Source organism: Pseudorca crassidens, chromosome 15 (assembly GCF_039906515.1).
Source record: "Pseudorca crassidens isolate mPseCra1 chromosome 15, mPseCra1.hap1, whole genome shotgun sequence".
Classification (NCBI taxonomy): Eukaryota; Metazoa; Chordata; class Mammalia; order Artiodactyla; family Delphinidae; genus Pseudorca; species Pseudorca crassidens.
In genome coordinates this window covers 17335434-17351925 of record NC_090310.1, presented here as the reverse complement: position 1 = coordinate 17351925, position 16492 = coordinate 17335434, and the positions used below count along the sequence as shown (strand labels likewise).

At 55.7% G+C, this 16492-nt stretch overlaps 1 protein-coding gene across 1 annotated transcript in view; it reads left to right on the top strand.

Moving 5' to 3' along the window:
- Nucleotides 1–12483, top strand: part of IL21R (interleukin 21 receptor) — a 32650-nt gene extending 20167 nt beyond the window's left edge. Inside the window, exons 3-9 of the mRNA XM_067706315.1 lie at nucleotides 451–553; nucleotides 3577–3776; nucleotides 6151–6296; nucleotides 6938–7115; nucleotides 7578–7674; nucleotides 8668–8752; nucleotides 10549–12483. Coding sequence (XP_067562416.1) covers nucleotides 451–553; nucleotides 3577–3776; nucleotides 6151–6296; nucleotides 6938–7115; nucleotides 7578–7674; nucleotides 8668–8752; nucleotides 10549–11313 — 1574 coding nt within the window. The 3' untranslated portion in view covers nucleotides 11314–12483. The remainder of the gene's footprint in view (nucleotides 1–450; nucleotides 554–3576; nucleotides 3777–6150; nucleotides 6297–6937; nucleotides 7116–7577; nucleotides 7675–8667; nucleotides 8753–10548) is intronic.
- Nucleotides 12484–16492: the final 4009 nt, after the last annotated feature.

Sequence of the window (16492 nt, the reverse complement as noted above, 5' to 3'; positions counted from 1 at the left end):
GAACAGAGGGAGCATGTGGTCTCTCACTGACCACACGAATCCCTCTCGCAGGATGTGCAGATTCCCCCAGCAACCGGGGAGTTCAGGACACACCACCTGGAGAGGGAGGCCGGCCAGGAGGGATGCTGACCTGGTGTCTGGACACAGGGCTTGTGGGGAGGGCGCTGGGTGGGGACCCGCTTAGTTTATGATGTTTCTCGTTAGGAGAGTCTTGTCTCCATAGCCAACCTCGCAACTTTGGGGGCTCAAAAATAGAATTCTTAGGTGGCAAGGACCCCCTTGCTCCAGGCCTTAATCTTAGTGGCCCTAGGGTCATCATATTCATCCTGGCTCTGGGACCCCTGCTTCCCGTCATCCTCCAGCCCTCAAGGGGGTGAGGGGGTGATCAGCTCTGCTGACCCCGACCAGCCCCCACCCCAACCAAGGTCTCTGTGTCCCTTGACCCTCCAGCCTGGGGCTGCTCAGACCTCGTCTGCTACACCGATTACATCCAGACGGTCACCTGCATCCTGAAGACAAGGGCCCCGCACCCTGGCACGCTCACCCTCACCTGGTAAGTGGCCAGACCTCGCCAGCCTCGGGGATGCGATTCAGGGTAGCCCTGGAGGGCTGGGGTGGGGCAGGACTGCCAGAGGCCACAGACGGAGTTGGACCTACTGTGTGCCTGGCAGGTAGTTTAGCAATAAAAATAATGGCTGCCACTTCTGGGGGCTCTCTCAGCCCTTCCACCGACAGCTTTTGGTTTCACCATGAGCTGAGAATCACTGACCGTGATCTGGGACTGGGAGCTGGGAATCACTGTGCCTACCTTACAGATGTCCATGCAGGACTCACGAGACTTGTCCAGCGAGCAGGGCTCCAAAGACCATACTCTCTTGCCCACACAGGCCAGACTGTGGTTTTGAGACCCCAGGATGACCAGACTGCCACATGATTTTTTTGAACACTGAATACATGCCCGGCATCCTGCTACACTTCACATGAACCATCACTTCCCATCCTCACAATTATTACTCCCATTTAACAAACGAGGACACTAGGGTTCAGAGAGGTTATGCAGTTTGCCCAAGGTCACACAGCCAGTGAATGGTGGAGCTGAGATTCAAACACAGGCAGTCTGACTCCAAGATTCATGGGTCCCTATTGTTAAAGAAAACTTTTTCATTGCACTTGTTAAAGAATGGTAAGGCAGACTTTATTCAAGACCGTAATGATCGGGCTTCCCTGGTGGCTCAGTGGTTAAGAATCCGCCTGCCAATGCAGGGGACACAGTTTCGAGCGCTGGTCCGGGAAAATCCCACATGCCACGGAGCAACGAAGCCCGTGCGCAACAATTACTGAGCCTGCGCTCTAGAGCCCGTGAGCCACAACTACTGAGCCCACGTGCCACAACTACTGAAGCCTACGCACCTAGAGCCTGTGCTCCGCAACAAGAGAAGCCACTGCGATGAGAAGCCTGCACACCGCAATGAAGAGAGCCCCCTCACCACAACTAGAGAAAGCCCGCGCGCAGAAACGAAGACCCAACGCAGCCAAAAATAAATAAGTAAATAAATTTATTTAAAAAAAAAGAATATATAAGGGATTCTTAAAAAAAAAAAAAAAAGACCATCATGATGGGTGTAGGGACCGCTGCGTGGGGTTTTGGTGTGGGGAAGAGAGCTTGGGCTCAACTCGAATACAACAAGGAAAATTAGGAATTTATAGCTAAGGAGCAGGTCAATGGATGGAAAAATACTAAGAGGAAACATCAGGGGTAAGGGGGGTTCCAGCTAAACTGACTTAACAGGATTCTTGCTAATGGAAGCCCAGGGTGAGCCCACGTCGCCTGGGGGTGGTGGAGGATGAGGAATTCGATCAGATATCAAGGATGGAAGATTCTGGCTAAAATGACTTAGCAGGATTCTTGCTAACATTAGACAATGCAGAGACGAGCTTGGGAGTCCCAAAGTCAGGGCCTCGTCGAGGAGAGAGTTCTGAGGAGCCTGAGTTGAGCCTGGTCAAGGAGAGTCTTTGTCAACGTGCTGATCAGGATAAAGAACAGCTGGCTTTCATTCTGTCATCACCCATTCATTCGTTCATTCAGTTACTTCTTCAGAACATATTTATTAAGCTCTTGCCAGACACTTGCAGGCACTGGGGGCCCAGTAGAGCCTAAGACAGACCAGGTCCCAGCTGGTCCCGGAGCTGACTTACTGCAGGTGGGGAGTGGCTGGGGAGACAGACAAGAAAAACGAAAACAACCAACAGGATGCTTTCTGAGAATAATGAGTGCTTTAAAGTCCAGGAACCTTGAGCCTTGGGTGGAAAGCGAGTGACATGGGGAGAAGGTCTGCTTTAGCCAGGAGGGTCGGGGCAGGCCTTTCTGGGTGAGAAGGAGGCAGCCAGTGAGCTGGGGAAAGGGCAGTGCAGGCAGAGGGCACTGTAAGTGTAAAGGTCCTGCGGTCGGGAGAGACTAATGAGTCTGAGGAATAGCGAGGAGGTCAGTGGGGCCAGAGCAGAGTGAGCCAGTGTGAGAGAGAACAACAAGCAAAGGAGATGAGAGGTAAGCAAGGCCCAGCTTTTTTTTTTCCCCCCCCACCGGTACGCGGGCCTCTCACTGTTGTGGCCTCTCCCGTTGAGGAGCACAGGCTCCGGACGTGCAGGCTCAGCGGCCATGGCTCACGGGCCCAGCCGCTCCGCGGCATGTGGGATCTTCCCAGACCAGGGCACGAACCTGCGTCCCCTGCATCAGCAGGCGGACTCTCAACCACTGCGCCACCAGGGAAGCCCAGGGCCAGCTTTTATTGTGTGGGTGATGAGAAGCCACCCGAGGGTTTTAGGCATGGGGGTGACAGGCAGTTTTTAAAGATTCTCCTAGCTGCTGTGCAAGAGGTTTAGAGAGACTTTATTCAGCAGAAGTTTCTATTCCAGCAAATATTTAGCAAATAACAGAGTCCACACATCCATATTAGCCTTCAAGGGTGGTCATGTTCACAGCCTGAAGATGTAGGTAGGGAAATAAATATCTGGTGAACTCCTATACATACTTCAAAACCCACTGTTTCTGCCCACTGGCAGTTAAAAAGCCAGAGCATTTTCCCCCAACCTTATACCAATAGCCTCCCTGGTAGTTCACCCAAAGCAGGGGATGAAGTTCATTTGGCTCTTATCTTGGCCCTGAGCACAAGCACTTATTAGGTATTCAGCAGATGTTGGACAGAGGAGGTCAGGAAGGAGAACTGAAATGCTTAGCACCCTTTCTGTAGGACAGTGATACAGTTGATGGAACTGACAGGGACAGATTTAGGCTCAGTCCAGGCAAGAATGGCCCAAATTTCCAAAGTTAAAAGCTGCTGTCCTTAAATGAGGTAGTGAGTTCCTGGTCCCTTGGAGGCATACAAGCCGAGCCTGGACACCATCCATCAGGGCTACTTCAGGGGAGGAGTATCTTCCCGGGGAAAGGGGTAATTCGACCAGGTGACCCCCGGCACCACTTCAACTCCCTCCCAGCCCCAAGATTCTGGGCTGGGGTCCTGGCCCTGTGCCCTGAGCCCCGCTGGCTTCCAGCCATAACCGGCTGCTCTGTCCTTGAAGGCAAGACTCATATGGAGAACTGGAGGACGAGGTCACCTCCTGCAGCCTCTGCTGGTCCACCCACAATGCCACGCATGCAGAGTACACGTGCCATATGGATGTGTTCCAATACATGGCCGACGACGTTTTCAGTGTCAACATGACAGACCATTCGGGCAACCACTCCCAGGAGTGCGGCAGCTTTGTCCTGGCTAAAAGCAGTGAGTATCCCTTGGACCCCAGAGCTGAGGAGGACACATGGTCCCTGAGACGGCTCCCCTTCCCCCACCATCATAGCTGACCTGTCCTATGTCCTTACCTCCCCTTACAGTTCTGCTCTGTAGGTGCACCGATATTTACTAAGGTGTGACGGGTTGATAACTAGGTTTGAGCTTTAACCAAATAGAGGCAGCCGCGGTATGAAAAGGAGCTGGACTGGGACCCAGGATCTCGGCCTTCAGTTCTGGTTCAGCCCTGCCTATCTGTGAACTTGGACCAGTTCCCTATTTGTAGAGTGAGGGCCCTTTTAACCCTGACTCTTAGGGATTCTGTCTACATTATGAGGCAAGTGGGGACACTGAGTCTCAAGAGAAAAACTTCCCTGAGTTTTCTCCCATTCGTTAGCTCAGGTGAGGCCTGGAATTTCCCTCCAGGCTGGGGGCGGGGTGGAGGGGCGGTGCTGGCTGGTGGAAGAAGTTGTCTCTGTGGGTCCAGACCCAGGGCCGGTCCAGGAGGCAGCTTTTAGTGTGTGTGTGTGTGTGTGTGTGTGTGTGTGTGTGTGTTTGTGTGTGTGTGTGTGTGTCCCCAAAGTGGGATTTCCACAGAGGGGGTGAGAAGCCTGTGCTCAGAGGCATGCAAATGCAAACTGCTAAGAGAGTCCTGCCCTCCTCGGGAAGGCCCAGCCTCTGCGAGGAATCTCTGGGGGATTTTGGCCCTAGGTTCCCAGTGGTGGGGCAGGGGGGTGAGAGGGTGTCTGTCACCTGGAGGGGGTCCAGGTTTGCACCACTTCGCTGAGTGGGTGTCGCACTGCACAAGGTGTGAATGAAGGTTCACACACACGCAGACACACCCAGAGTCTCTCACACGCACACTCATAAATCCACCCTTGGACAAATGCACGGGTGTCCCAGCAGCCCTGGGCCTAGCCAGCCTGGACACAGGCCCACGCTCTCTCACACACGCCCATATGCACACATACGCACACGCTCACTCAGCCATGCAGATCCAGGCGTGGGAGCAGGGGCGGCCCTTTGCCCCTCTGAGTGAGCGGGGCAGACTGCAAGCCTCCCCCTGCCCCTGCGGAGGAGAAGGAACTGCTCCACGGCCCCTCCACCTCGCAGGGCGGCTCCAAGTCCCATTTCTCTCTGGCGCCCTCCCTCTCCCCCTCCCTGCCAGGGCCTGAAGCCAGGGGGCAGTGTTCTACTCCCTTCCCCCTCCTGGGCTCTGGGCCCCCATCCTTGACCCCATCCCTGATCCCCAGCTCTGGTCCTCACCACCCAGCCCAGGACGTACAGGGAAGTGGAAAACCAGGTCTCCGTCGGCCTGGGGAAAATAGGAGAGGGCTTAGCAGTTATTCCAATCCCAAAGGACCCATGGCTGAAATAGCAATGACAATAAAGCCCTCGCCGCAGCCTCCTGAACATCGCAGGCCTTGGTGCTGAGTCGTCCGTAGCCTCAGAGTTCCTTTTTGGAATCCCTGGAAGGTTCATTTGTTGGTTTAACAAGTATCTCTTGAGGGCCTGCTGTGTGCCGGCTCTGTCCTAGGAGCTGCGGACACAGCACTGACCTGGAGAACAAAACCTCTGTCCCAAGGAGCTAAGATCCCCAAGACAGGGGCATATGGCAAGCCGGATCACAGAGCCCAGGAGGGCGTGGTGTTGCGGCCCAGATCTCTGCTCCCGCACTTTCCAGAAGATGTCTGGGAGATGACAACGGTCACATCGAATTCTCAGGGCCCCTGCGGGCGTCAAAATGCTCGCTGTAGAGCAGCCCGGCAGGCACTCAGAGGTGGTAACTTCCATCATTAGCATAATTGGTGCTAATTAATTAGCATGATGCTAATTACAGTCTTTTGACTTCTCAAGGAAGCTAGAGTTAAAAGAAAGTGATTCGGGCTTCCCTGATGGCGCAGTGGTTGAGAGTCCCCCTGCCGATGCAGGGGACACGGGTTCGTGCCCCGGTCCGGGAGGATCCCACATGCCGTGGAGTGGCTGGGCCCGTGAGCCATGGCCACTGAGCCTGCGCGTCCGGAGCCTGTGCTCCACAGTTGGGAGAGGCCACAACAGTGAGAGGCCCACGTAAAAAGAAAATGATGCCATCATTTAGAAAAGAAATGGAGAATGAGTGGGTGTCGTTGGTTTCCCCCCGCTCCCCGGCTACGCCAGTCTGCATTCTTGCCCCCCTGAGTCGTAGCACCCCCACTTTAGACTCATCTAAATCTCTCATTTCTCAGATGAGTAAACTAAGGCCCAGAGACAGGGGATGCTTTACCCCAAGTCATTCAGGGTCATTAGTCTTGACCTCATCAAGGAGAGCATCATTCTCAGCTGCTGCGAAATCTCATGCCATTTCGTCTCTCTGGCTTTTTCCTCTAAGTCAAGCCATCTCCCCCTTTCAACGTGACGGCGACCTTCTCCGGACATTATAACATCTCCTGGAGCTCCGATTACAATTTGTACGCGCTGAAGGGCAAACTTCAGTATGAGCTGCGGTACAGGAAGCTCGGAGACCCCTGGGCTCTGGTGAGACCCTCAGAGGATTGGGGCGGCGTGAAGTCTTCTAGAGGCATTCTTTGTTTAGAGTGTTGGAGAGTTCCAGAATGGCCCACTATTTAGAACAGTCACAGCTGAAGTGTTCTAGAATTATCCATCCTTTAGAATGGTCTCAGTTTAAGATTTTCATAAATGCCATAGTTTAGACCATCCCCAGTGGAAGACTTCCAGAGGTACCCATTGCTAAGACGCCTGTCGTTAAAGACGCCCAGAAATGCCCACTGTTGAAAGTAGCCACTGTTGAAGAATTACAGAAGTGTCCGAAGTCCGGAATGCTGCCAGCTAAACATGCCCAGGAACGGCCACTGCTGTTCCCGGGACACTCCCAGGCCCAGCAGGCAGGGTCCCCTGTGGGGCTGTGAGTGACTGAGCTGGGCTCAGAGAGAAAGCGACCAAAGCACTGTATCACAGGCAAGGCCAGGGCAGCGCCCACGGCTCTGTGCTGCCCACACCGGAGTGGCCAGAGCTCAGACTGACTCTTGTGGAGGGGGTGGAGACTTGCCAGGAGAAACTCCACCCCTTTCCTGGGGGCTGGTAAAGGGTGGTTCTGCTGGAGGCGGGGGCTGGCCTGGGCGGTCCTAACCCAGCGCATCCTTTCCCTGGGTTGGCAGAGTCCAGGGAGAAAGCTGATCTCAGTGGATTCGAGAAGCGTCTCTCTCCTGCCCTTGGAGTTCCACAAAGGCTCAAGCTACGAGCTGCAGGTGCGGGCAGGGCCCCAGCCTCGCTCCTCCTTCCAGGGGACCTGGAGCGAGTGGAGTGACCCAGTCGTCTTTCACACCCAGCCAGAAGGTAAGATGTGAAGCAGGGATGGACACCCACTCCTTGTACTAAATCTTGTCCTAGTGCAGCGGCCCTGAGCCCTGAGATTTTCAGCACGGCTGGAAGGTTCCCACTCAGTCATGCATCCCCTTGTAGCTGTTCCACAGCATTTCTGGGGCCCCTGCTTGCCAGGCCCTGCATTGGGTGCCAGGTGCCTCTCCTGGCGGGGCCTTTGATCCTCCTAATGTATCTGTGAAGTGGGAATTATTATCGCCATTTTGCAGATGAGAAAACTGAGGTTCAGAGAGATGAAATCACTTGCCTAGGGTGGGGGTGGGAGCAGGAGTTGAAGCCAGGTCCATCCCACCGCGAGGCACCAGCAGCCTTCCCACCCACTTCCACTCCAGCCCAGACCCAGTGCCCTCCACACCCAGCCCAGGTGGCCTCTCGTAGAGGTTGGTCAAATTCACCCAGTGTTTTCTTCCTTCCCAGAGATAAAGGGAGACTTGTACCCTCAACTGCTTCCCATCTTGGTCCTCGCATGCCTCGTCCTTGTCATCTTAGGCCCGAAGATCCATCAGGCTTGGAGGTGAGGCCAGGGAACAGGGTGGCAGGGAGGGGCTCAGCCTGGGCCGGGACTGGAGGACACACCTGTTACCATGACAATAGTAATGACAGTGATGGTGATACTAAACTGGGCACTGTGTGGAGCACATGCTTAACCCTCACAGCAGCCAGATGAGCTTGATACACGGCATTTACTTCCATTTGACAAATGGGGAAACTGAGGCACAGAGCTGTCTAGGAACTTGCCCAAAGTCACACAGCAGTGAAGTGGAGGAGAAGGAATTTCGACCTGTGCTCGTAACAGTGACCTCAGCTGTGATCTTGTCCAGTGAATTCTAAGCTTTGAGTCCTGAGGGTCAGGAGGGGCCGCCAGGTGGGGGTTAAGGGCTGGTGGAATAACCCCCCTGACAATCCTGCTTCAGCACCAGAGGTTTTGCTTTTATCTCTTTATGTATTGGGTTTCTGCTGAACGTGGCCATCCAGAGAAGGGCTGATGCTGATTAAAAACATTGATAAAACCTGAGCTCCCCTGGCCTTCGTGCATGCTGCTGGCTGGGGCTGAGCCCTTGCTAAGTGGCAGACGCTGGGCGGGGGCCCTGCATACCCTGTTCCAGGCAGAGAAGCCTGCGAATCACAGAGGGTGTTGCAGACCAGTCTCTGGGTGCTGGGGTGCCTGGCGCTGTGCCTACACTTCCTGACCCCTCCCTACAGCCCCATGGAATTGGCTGTTGGCTCATCCCTGGTGGTGGAGGAGGAAGTCACGGCTCAGGGGCCAGCCCTGGCTTAGCAGAGAACAGGCAGCCAAGCCCTTAAACTCGGAGCACCTTCAGGAGACTCGCTGCCCCATGTTACAGATGTGGACACTGAGGCCTGGGGCAGAGGGGCGGAAGGGAGGGGCCTGGGTGTGTCTTGGAGTCTCTGAGCCTCCCGCAGGACACATTTGGGGAGCCTCTGAGCGGGAGGCCCGGCTGCCCTCTGGGAGGTGCGGGGGGCTCACCTCGTCTCTGCCCTCCAGGCTATGGAAAAATGTGTGGGTGCAGGTGCCCAGCCCAGAGCCCTTCTTCCAGCCCCTGTACGTGGGCCACAGCGGAGACTTCAAGGTGAGTGTCCCCACCACATGATGAGCCCCTGGGAGCCTCTCACACTCTGGGAGCTTGCTTCCACCCACACATCTAGACCACCAGCCCCACCCTGTAGGCCCGGGGCACCCAGATCCCCGACCCGGGCTGGAACCAGGCTTCAGTCTCTGCACATGCAAAGTGCAGGAAATAATTCCAGTGGGGCAGAGTTGGCATAAGAATTAAACAAGATCCTGCAGCATTTCCCAGCCCAAGGAGCCAAACTGGGAGAGAGGGTGAGCCAGGTGGTCCCTTGAGCCACGAAGTGGCCTCCTGGTCCTTTGGTAGAAGCCCTTGCTATGGAGGTGGGGAGGGAGCAGCTTCTGGGAAGGATATGGCCCTGCCTGCAAGATACACCAGCCCCATCCAGGCCCCAACACCCGCTACCAGCGCCATCGCCCTTGGGTTCTCTGTGCTTATTTACCAACCCCCACCCGGTGGCGGCAGTCACCGCAGAGAGGATGTGGTGACCCATCTGCTCCAGCAGAGTCTGGAAGTCAGGAAGTGCAACATGCCATCTGCCTGGCACTCACTGAGCACTGTCTCACCTCCACCCTTTCATCCTCTTAGCAGCCCCTGCAAGTGGGGAGGGTGTGCTCCACCATCCCAGGGGAACCACGAGGAGACTGAGGCTCAGAGCCGGGCAGGGGAGGAGCCTAGGCTGCAGCCCACATTGGATAAACCCTTTCCTCTTTCCTCTGTACTTTCCCTGAAGCTCAAATATCACATCTATTTTGTGTTTGTTTTACCAATACTCTTACAGCACTTGCTGTGCACCAGGCACTCTGCTAGGAGCGCCACAGCTGTTATTTAATTTATCATTTAATCCCCACAACCACCCTGTGGAGTGGGGACTATTAGCAGGCCCATTTTACAGATGCAGAAACTGAGGCACAGAGAGGGTAAGTAACTGACTCAAGGCCACACAGCTGAAAAGTGACTTCAAATCAGTGGTAGTGGCCTCAGCAGGGTTCTGAGAGGAGTTTTCTGATGGAGTAGGCTCAAAACTGGGAGATTTTGGTTCTCAGGGATTTTCTCTGCCACCTGGATGGAGACCCTGTGTCTTGAGTGGGACCCCGGCAGGTGAGGGCAGGGGGATCCTTAAAGTTTAGGGACAGCTGCCTCAGTCCATTGTCACCCCACAGCCCTTATCTATTCTGAGTGGCTGGTCCTTGATCCACTCCATTCATTCATTTAGTTAATATACATTTATTGGGTGCCTACTGTGTGCCAGGCACTGTGTGAGCCTCTGGGGACACAGCCGTGACCAGAAGAAGTGGGGCTTCTTCCCTGGTCATGTGTCCACTCTAGTGAGGACACAAACAGAAGAATGCGTGGTTTCGAGAAATCTCCCCGAGGACATAAAACAGAAGGCCTGGTGAGGGCTCTGTCACTCAGCTCTCAGGGCCTCCCGCCCCTCGTCCCCACAGCTTGGGAATCTTGGACCCGCACCCATACAGACCCCAGGCCACCGAGCAGCAGATTGTCTGTGCCTGCAGACTGCTGAGGGCCGTAGCTGCTGAGGGCCGTAGCTCCCTGCTACAGGCAGGGAGACTGAGGCCCAGGGAGGCCGGGACGGCGACAGGGACTGTCCCCGGATAGGGACACAGCACAGTGCTCAACTCCCCCCACCCCCATCTCTCTCTTTATCTTCTGGAGTCTTTGTCTCTTTCTCTCTTGCTGTCTGTCTTGTCTCTGTGTCTGTCTGTTGATATGCTCCCCCGCCACCCCTTGTCCCCCATCCCATCCATGACTCTCCCTCCTCTTCTCTCTCGCAGAAATGGGTGGGCACCCCCTTCACTGCTTCCAGCCTGGAACTGAGATCCTGGAGCCCAGGGGTGCCCTTGTCCCTGGAGATGCACAGCCAGTGCCTACCGCAGACTGCAGCCAAGGGGCTGGTGCCCACAGAGCTGCCAGAGCCCCCAGACCTGGTGGAAGCCGACGGGGTGCTTGAGCCGGGCTCCTGGGGCCCAGCCCACTCCACCGCCGGCAGCTTGGGCAGCTCAGCTCACAGCCAGGAGAGGGACCGGCCGTACGGCCTGGTATCCATCGACACGGTGACCGTGGTGGACGCAGAGGGGCTGTGCACCTGGCCTTGCACCTGCGGGGATGACGGCTACCCAGCCCTGAACCTGGACACCAGCCTGGAGCCTGGCCCGGGCACGGAGGACTCGCTTCCGGGCACGGGGGCCACAGTCCTATCCTGTGGCTGCGTCTCAGCCAGTGGCCCTGCCGGGCCGGGGGACCCCCTGGGCAGCCTGCTTGGCAGGATAAAGCTGCACCTCAAGGATGAGGAGGGTTGGGCCCCCGGGCCGCCCTGGGATGGCGGGTCGCCCCGAGGGGTGTCGGACAGCGAGGCAGGTTCACCCCCAGCTGGCCTGGACATGGACACGTTTGACAGCGGCTTTGTGGACTCTGACTGCGGCAGCCCCGTGGAGCATGACTTCAGTAGCCCCAGGGACGAAGGGCCCCCCAGGAGCTACCTCCGCCAGTGGGTGGTCATGGCCCCTCCACCTGCAGGGCCTGGGCCCCAGGCCAGCTAGTGAGGCCGACTGGCCGTCCAGAGCTGGCCATGCCACTGAGCCACGAGCCACGGACAGGGTCACCTGGGCTGAGGTGTAACGAGGCCTGCAGCCCTTGGTCTCCCGGCTGGGACCCCTGAGCCTCGTGTTTACAGTGCACGTCTGGGGCTCAGGTGCCCACTGGCGTGGCTGCGCGTGTGAGTAGCCTGCGTGCCTGTGGACACGGAGCTCGGCCGTGGTTCTGCCGTATTCCCAAGGCCACTCGTGTGTCTGTGCCGACGTGAGCTTCCTGCGTGCGCGAGTGTGAGCCGCACGTGTGTCTGTGGGCACGTGATGACAGCCTCCCTCCCTCCGAGGCACGTGGGTGACCCCCAGGTCACGTGCTGAGACCAGGGCACTGCCTGGGACAGACACCAAGCCCAGCCCCCCAGGTCCTGCCTGCAGAGCCGCACAAAGTCCAGACTGTTCCTTATCGCCTTTCAGGGGGAGGGGAAGGGGACCAAGCGAGCCCACAGTGACCCTGGGGGTGGGAAGATTTTGGGGGGAGCCAGTGGACCTGGGTCTGAATCCTGACTCTGACACCTCCTGGCTGTGCCACCTTGGGTGAGTCACTCCCCCTCTCTGGGCTGGAGTTTCCTGTCTTAATAATGGGGGCGGCCTTACCTACCCTGGGGAGAAATTGGAGAGGTCGCCCATGTACAGGGTGCAGCCCAGACTCTCAAAAAACGTCAGCTTCCTTCCTTCTGCGGCCAGGACCAAGGCTTGTGCTGGAGGTGGGTGGGAGTGAGAAACCAGACACAGCCCAGGTACCTGCGGAGGGGCACTTGGGGGATTCCAGGTTTAAAATCAGCTTAGTTTCTTAGAATCAGCCCCTCACCAACCAAGATTTCTTTTTCTGCCTCCTGCTGCCCGTTTTGTTGTTCCCTTTATGCACCCCAGAAATATTTATTGAGCACATTTTCTGAGTACATGCAGGTGCTGGGATACAGCGAGAGGACGCTCCCCTTGGCACTCACACTGGGGAGGGCCGCAGGCCGGACTCGGCAGCAATGACACGGTGGTCCTGATCCCCTGGCATCTTCCTTGCTTGTCCCAGGGAATTGGAGGAAGTCAAGTTCTTTTTGATGATTTGTCGGAGAAACTGCTGAAATGTGAATTTAAGATGCTGAGAAAATACTTCTTTGTGACGTTTTGAAGGCACCTTATTGAACGTCAGCTCTGGACAGGAGCTCGATATTGGTGCTGCATACTGCATACAACTCATACTTAAAAAAAAAAAAAGAAAGAAAGAAAGAAAAGAGATCATTTTCCTCCTAAGGGCGCTCACCTTCAGAGGCTGCTTTTTCGAGGCCGGGAAGCAGGGTTAAAGGAGCAGAGTCTGATTCAGCCGCGGGCTCTCAGAGCCCTGAGGGGAATCCCTACCCTGGCCTGGACCTGCCTGGCCTGTGGTCCTCCCCAAAGGCCAGGCTGCATGCCAGGTGATGCCTGAAGCCCTGGCTTGTCTCTGCTTTTGGACGAGGGCTCAGCTGTCGACCCTGCTGATGGTTTCTCTGTGACTCTTCTGTAAAAGGGGATGTTGGAAGAAGTCACTGAGAGAACACAGGATTCTTCGGTTCTGAAAGTTCTAGAACATTGGTGGTCTTGATAGTGGGACTGTTAACCTGGGATCAAGGCGTGAGGCTCGGATGGGAGCTCAAGTGTGAAACCGAAGCTCCTGCAGGTGTGAGCAGCCCTCACCATCCCCCACCGTCACCCTGGAGACGCTTGGGTCAAGGTGTGCTGTGGTTTTTCACACCCTCAAGGAGGCCACAGGTTCCAGGCACCCCGTGAGCCCCAGGCTCCCCGTGGAAGCAGCTCAGCTCTCTCTCCAGCACACACAGCTCTGGGCCAGGGAGTAGGGGGAGGGGACACCTGGGATACTGGCTGATGCCAGGCCGGGGGTCAGGGGGATGGGGCTCTGGCCTGGGCCAGACGTGGCTCCTCACCAGCTCTGTCTTTGAAGGGGACCCAGCTCATAAATGTGGGTGCAGAACGGAGACAGGAACTGGCCCACTGGGAGGCCAGATTAGTAGGACGGGGTGGATGGATGATTTATGGACAAGTGGGTACATTGGTGGGTGGATGGATGGATAAAAGGATGGTGAAATGATTGAAGGAAGAGCAGTTGGATAGATGGATGGAGATAAACAGTTGCTATAGACAAGGATGAAATATCAAACCTAAGCTCCATGAAGGCAACAACTTTGCCTCTTTTGTTCACGGCTTTACCCCCCGTCAGGCACCTAGTGGGCCCTCAATAAAGCCTGATTTGCAGTGTTTGCTTATTTCCATGGTGTGAACACTTTTACCACAGTCAATTTCAAGCTACCAACTTGATGGCTTTAAACATGGGGTTGGAAGAGATGTTTACAATCAACTCTCCTAGCTGGTATGAGGCAGACACGGCACACCACGGGTTGGAGCCCAGACAGGCAGCAGGAAGGCCCTGGGGGGCTTCAGGGAGGAGGTGGTGTTTGTTGGGCTTTGAAAAATGAATAGGAGTTGTTAGGGACACCAGCTACTCAGGCAGAGGGAAGAGCTTGAGCGAAGGCCTGGAGGGGTGACTGAGCCCTGAACACATGGGGCTGGGGAAGGCAGTTCCCTGTCACCCAGAGTCCAGGCCAGAATTGCTAATGACCCTGTCTTCAGAGGCAGGAGGATGCCACATTCTGTTCCTGACCCAGCCCTTTTCCATCTGCAGGCTCCAAGGGGCAGGATATCCATCTGACAAATGCAGGTGCAGAAGGGGCCGCTGACTTGCCTGAGGTCACACACAATTAAATGTCAGAGTCAGAACTTGGACTCTGGGCTCCTGATCCCAAGTCCAGCTGTCCTCACCTTGCTCTGCTGGAAGGCACCTAGGTCAGGGGCGAAGAAACTCTCAGCAAACACCTGTGGGTGCCTGTGCTTCTGCCCTCACAGCATCGTTGGGGTAGCTGACCCCAGCTCTGGGAGTGACCCAGGCCTGGCCAAGAGAGTATTCTATCCTCCCGGCCTCAGGGCCAGTTCAGGCTCAGACATGTGACCAAGCTGGTCTGCACGCTTTTCCTGCTGGGACTGCTCAGTTGCAGGGCTAGACTGAGCCTGGAGCTGCTGGGTGGTGGGACTGGGGAGGGGGGGCACCAGGAAGAAACAACTCACCTAATATGAGGCCAACACACTGGAAAGCAGAGCTGGGAAGTGGGCGTATACTCCTGGTAATATCCTCTTAAGCTCCTGGGTCCAGCCATGCCTGAAACTACATTCCCCCTGGACTTTTGAGGTACCCGAGTATGGAAGTCATACTGTTCACCAAGTGTCTCCAGCTCTCGGCCTTCTGCCCCGTCTTGTGGTCAGATGGTACCACATGACCAGGATTGGCCAATGAGTGGTGAGCAGAAGTGGTAAGTCTCACCTCTGGACCAGAGCATGGAACTGACCGTCGTGATGCCCTTCAGAGTGCTCCTCTGTGCCACGGTGACCAGTGATGTGTGAGATGGTGGCTTCTCCCTCAGCCCGGGGCCTCGAGTGGGGAGATGTGGGGCAGAAATTCTAGTTCACCTGTGATGGACACGTATTGTGAGCAAGAAAGAAATCTTTTATTCTAATCTGCTAAGATTTGGGGGCTGATTGTTTCCACGGCATAACCCAGCCTATCCTGACTGAATCAATGAGCTGTAAGTTTCCTTTTTTTGCTTCAGCATGTTTGAGATGGGTTTGTCACTTGTAGTAGACAGTATTCTCATCTCATCCCTGCAGTGAGACTGTCCTCCCATCCCAAGGAAGGAGCACATTCAAAGGGACCTGAGGACCAGGATCCATCATGTATCATGAATGACCTTGGGCAAGTCGCTCGCTGTCTCTGAACCTCAGTTTCCTCTTTTGTAATGTGGGGCAGGAGTCAGCCTCTCGGCTGACTCTGGGGATGAAAAGGGAGGATGAGAACAGGGACATTAACTGTGTATATGCTTCTCTGCCATCACCTTCAGCTGGCCTCTGGGTCAGATGAGGAAAGTGCTGTGGTCCCAGCCCTTCTCCAGTCTCCTTCCCAGAGAAATACCCTGAAGCTGACATTGCCCTGTGCTAGGATTTCAAGAACCCAAGAACTCTAGCTTCCAGACATTTCCCCATCAGTTACTGCAAAGTCTCAGCGTCGGATGCTCTCTGGGTGTCCCGGACCATCTACTTTGGGAAGAAGGGAGAGGGTGCAAATTGGACCCAGCCCTTCATTTTACTGCTGGGGAAACAGAGGCCCAGAGGGGCAGTGACTCGCCCAGTCACCCGGAGTCCTGCTCTCCACTCTGCATCCTCGGCTCCTTTTTGGCCCCTTGTTGGAGGGAGAGCCTCTTCCCCCCTCCTCCCACCCATCTGGGGACTCGGTTTGCCTGGGCCGCTGCCGGCACTGCATGCAGGATAGCCCGTCACAGCCCACCCCAACTGTGGTCCCTCCAGATGCACCATCAAAACCCAGAACAGGGGACTTCCCTGGCGGTCCAGTGGTTAAGACTCCATGCTTCCACTGCAGTGGATGCGGGCTTGATCCCTGGTCAGGGAACTAAGATCTCATATGCCGCACTGCACGGCTGAAAAAAGACAAAAACAAAACCCAGAATGGGCCTTCCGTGGGTGATGGCAGAGTGAACGCGTGTACTTCCCCTCCGGGGAGATCATGACACCAAGAACAAAGGAGAAAGGCGTATAAACTCTCCACAATGAAGGGGATGGGACAGGGGGTCACCTGCAGTCAAGAATCATCAACACATGAATGGAAGACAAGCAGAGTCAAGTCTTCGCTCAAATGTCACCTTCACAGTGGGACCGACCCTAGTCTCCTTACTCAAAACTGCAGCACCCCACAGACCTAGTTTTATTATTTTCCATAACATTTTTTAATCTATTTTATTTATTTATTTATTTTCGCGGTACGCGGGCCTCTCACTGTTGTGGCCTCTCCCGTTGCGGAGCACAGGCTCCGGACGTGCAGGCTCAGAGGCCATGGCTCACGGGCCCAGCCGCTCCGCGGCATGTGGGATCTTCCCGGACCGGGGCACGAACCCGTGTCCCCTGCATCGGCAGGCAGACTCTCAACCACTGCGCCACCAGGGAAGCCCCTTCCATAACATTTATTGTGCTTTTAACATATGTCTTTTACTTGCTTATCATATTTACTGTCTGTCCCATT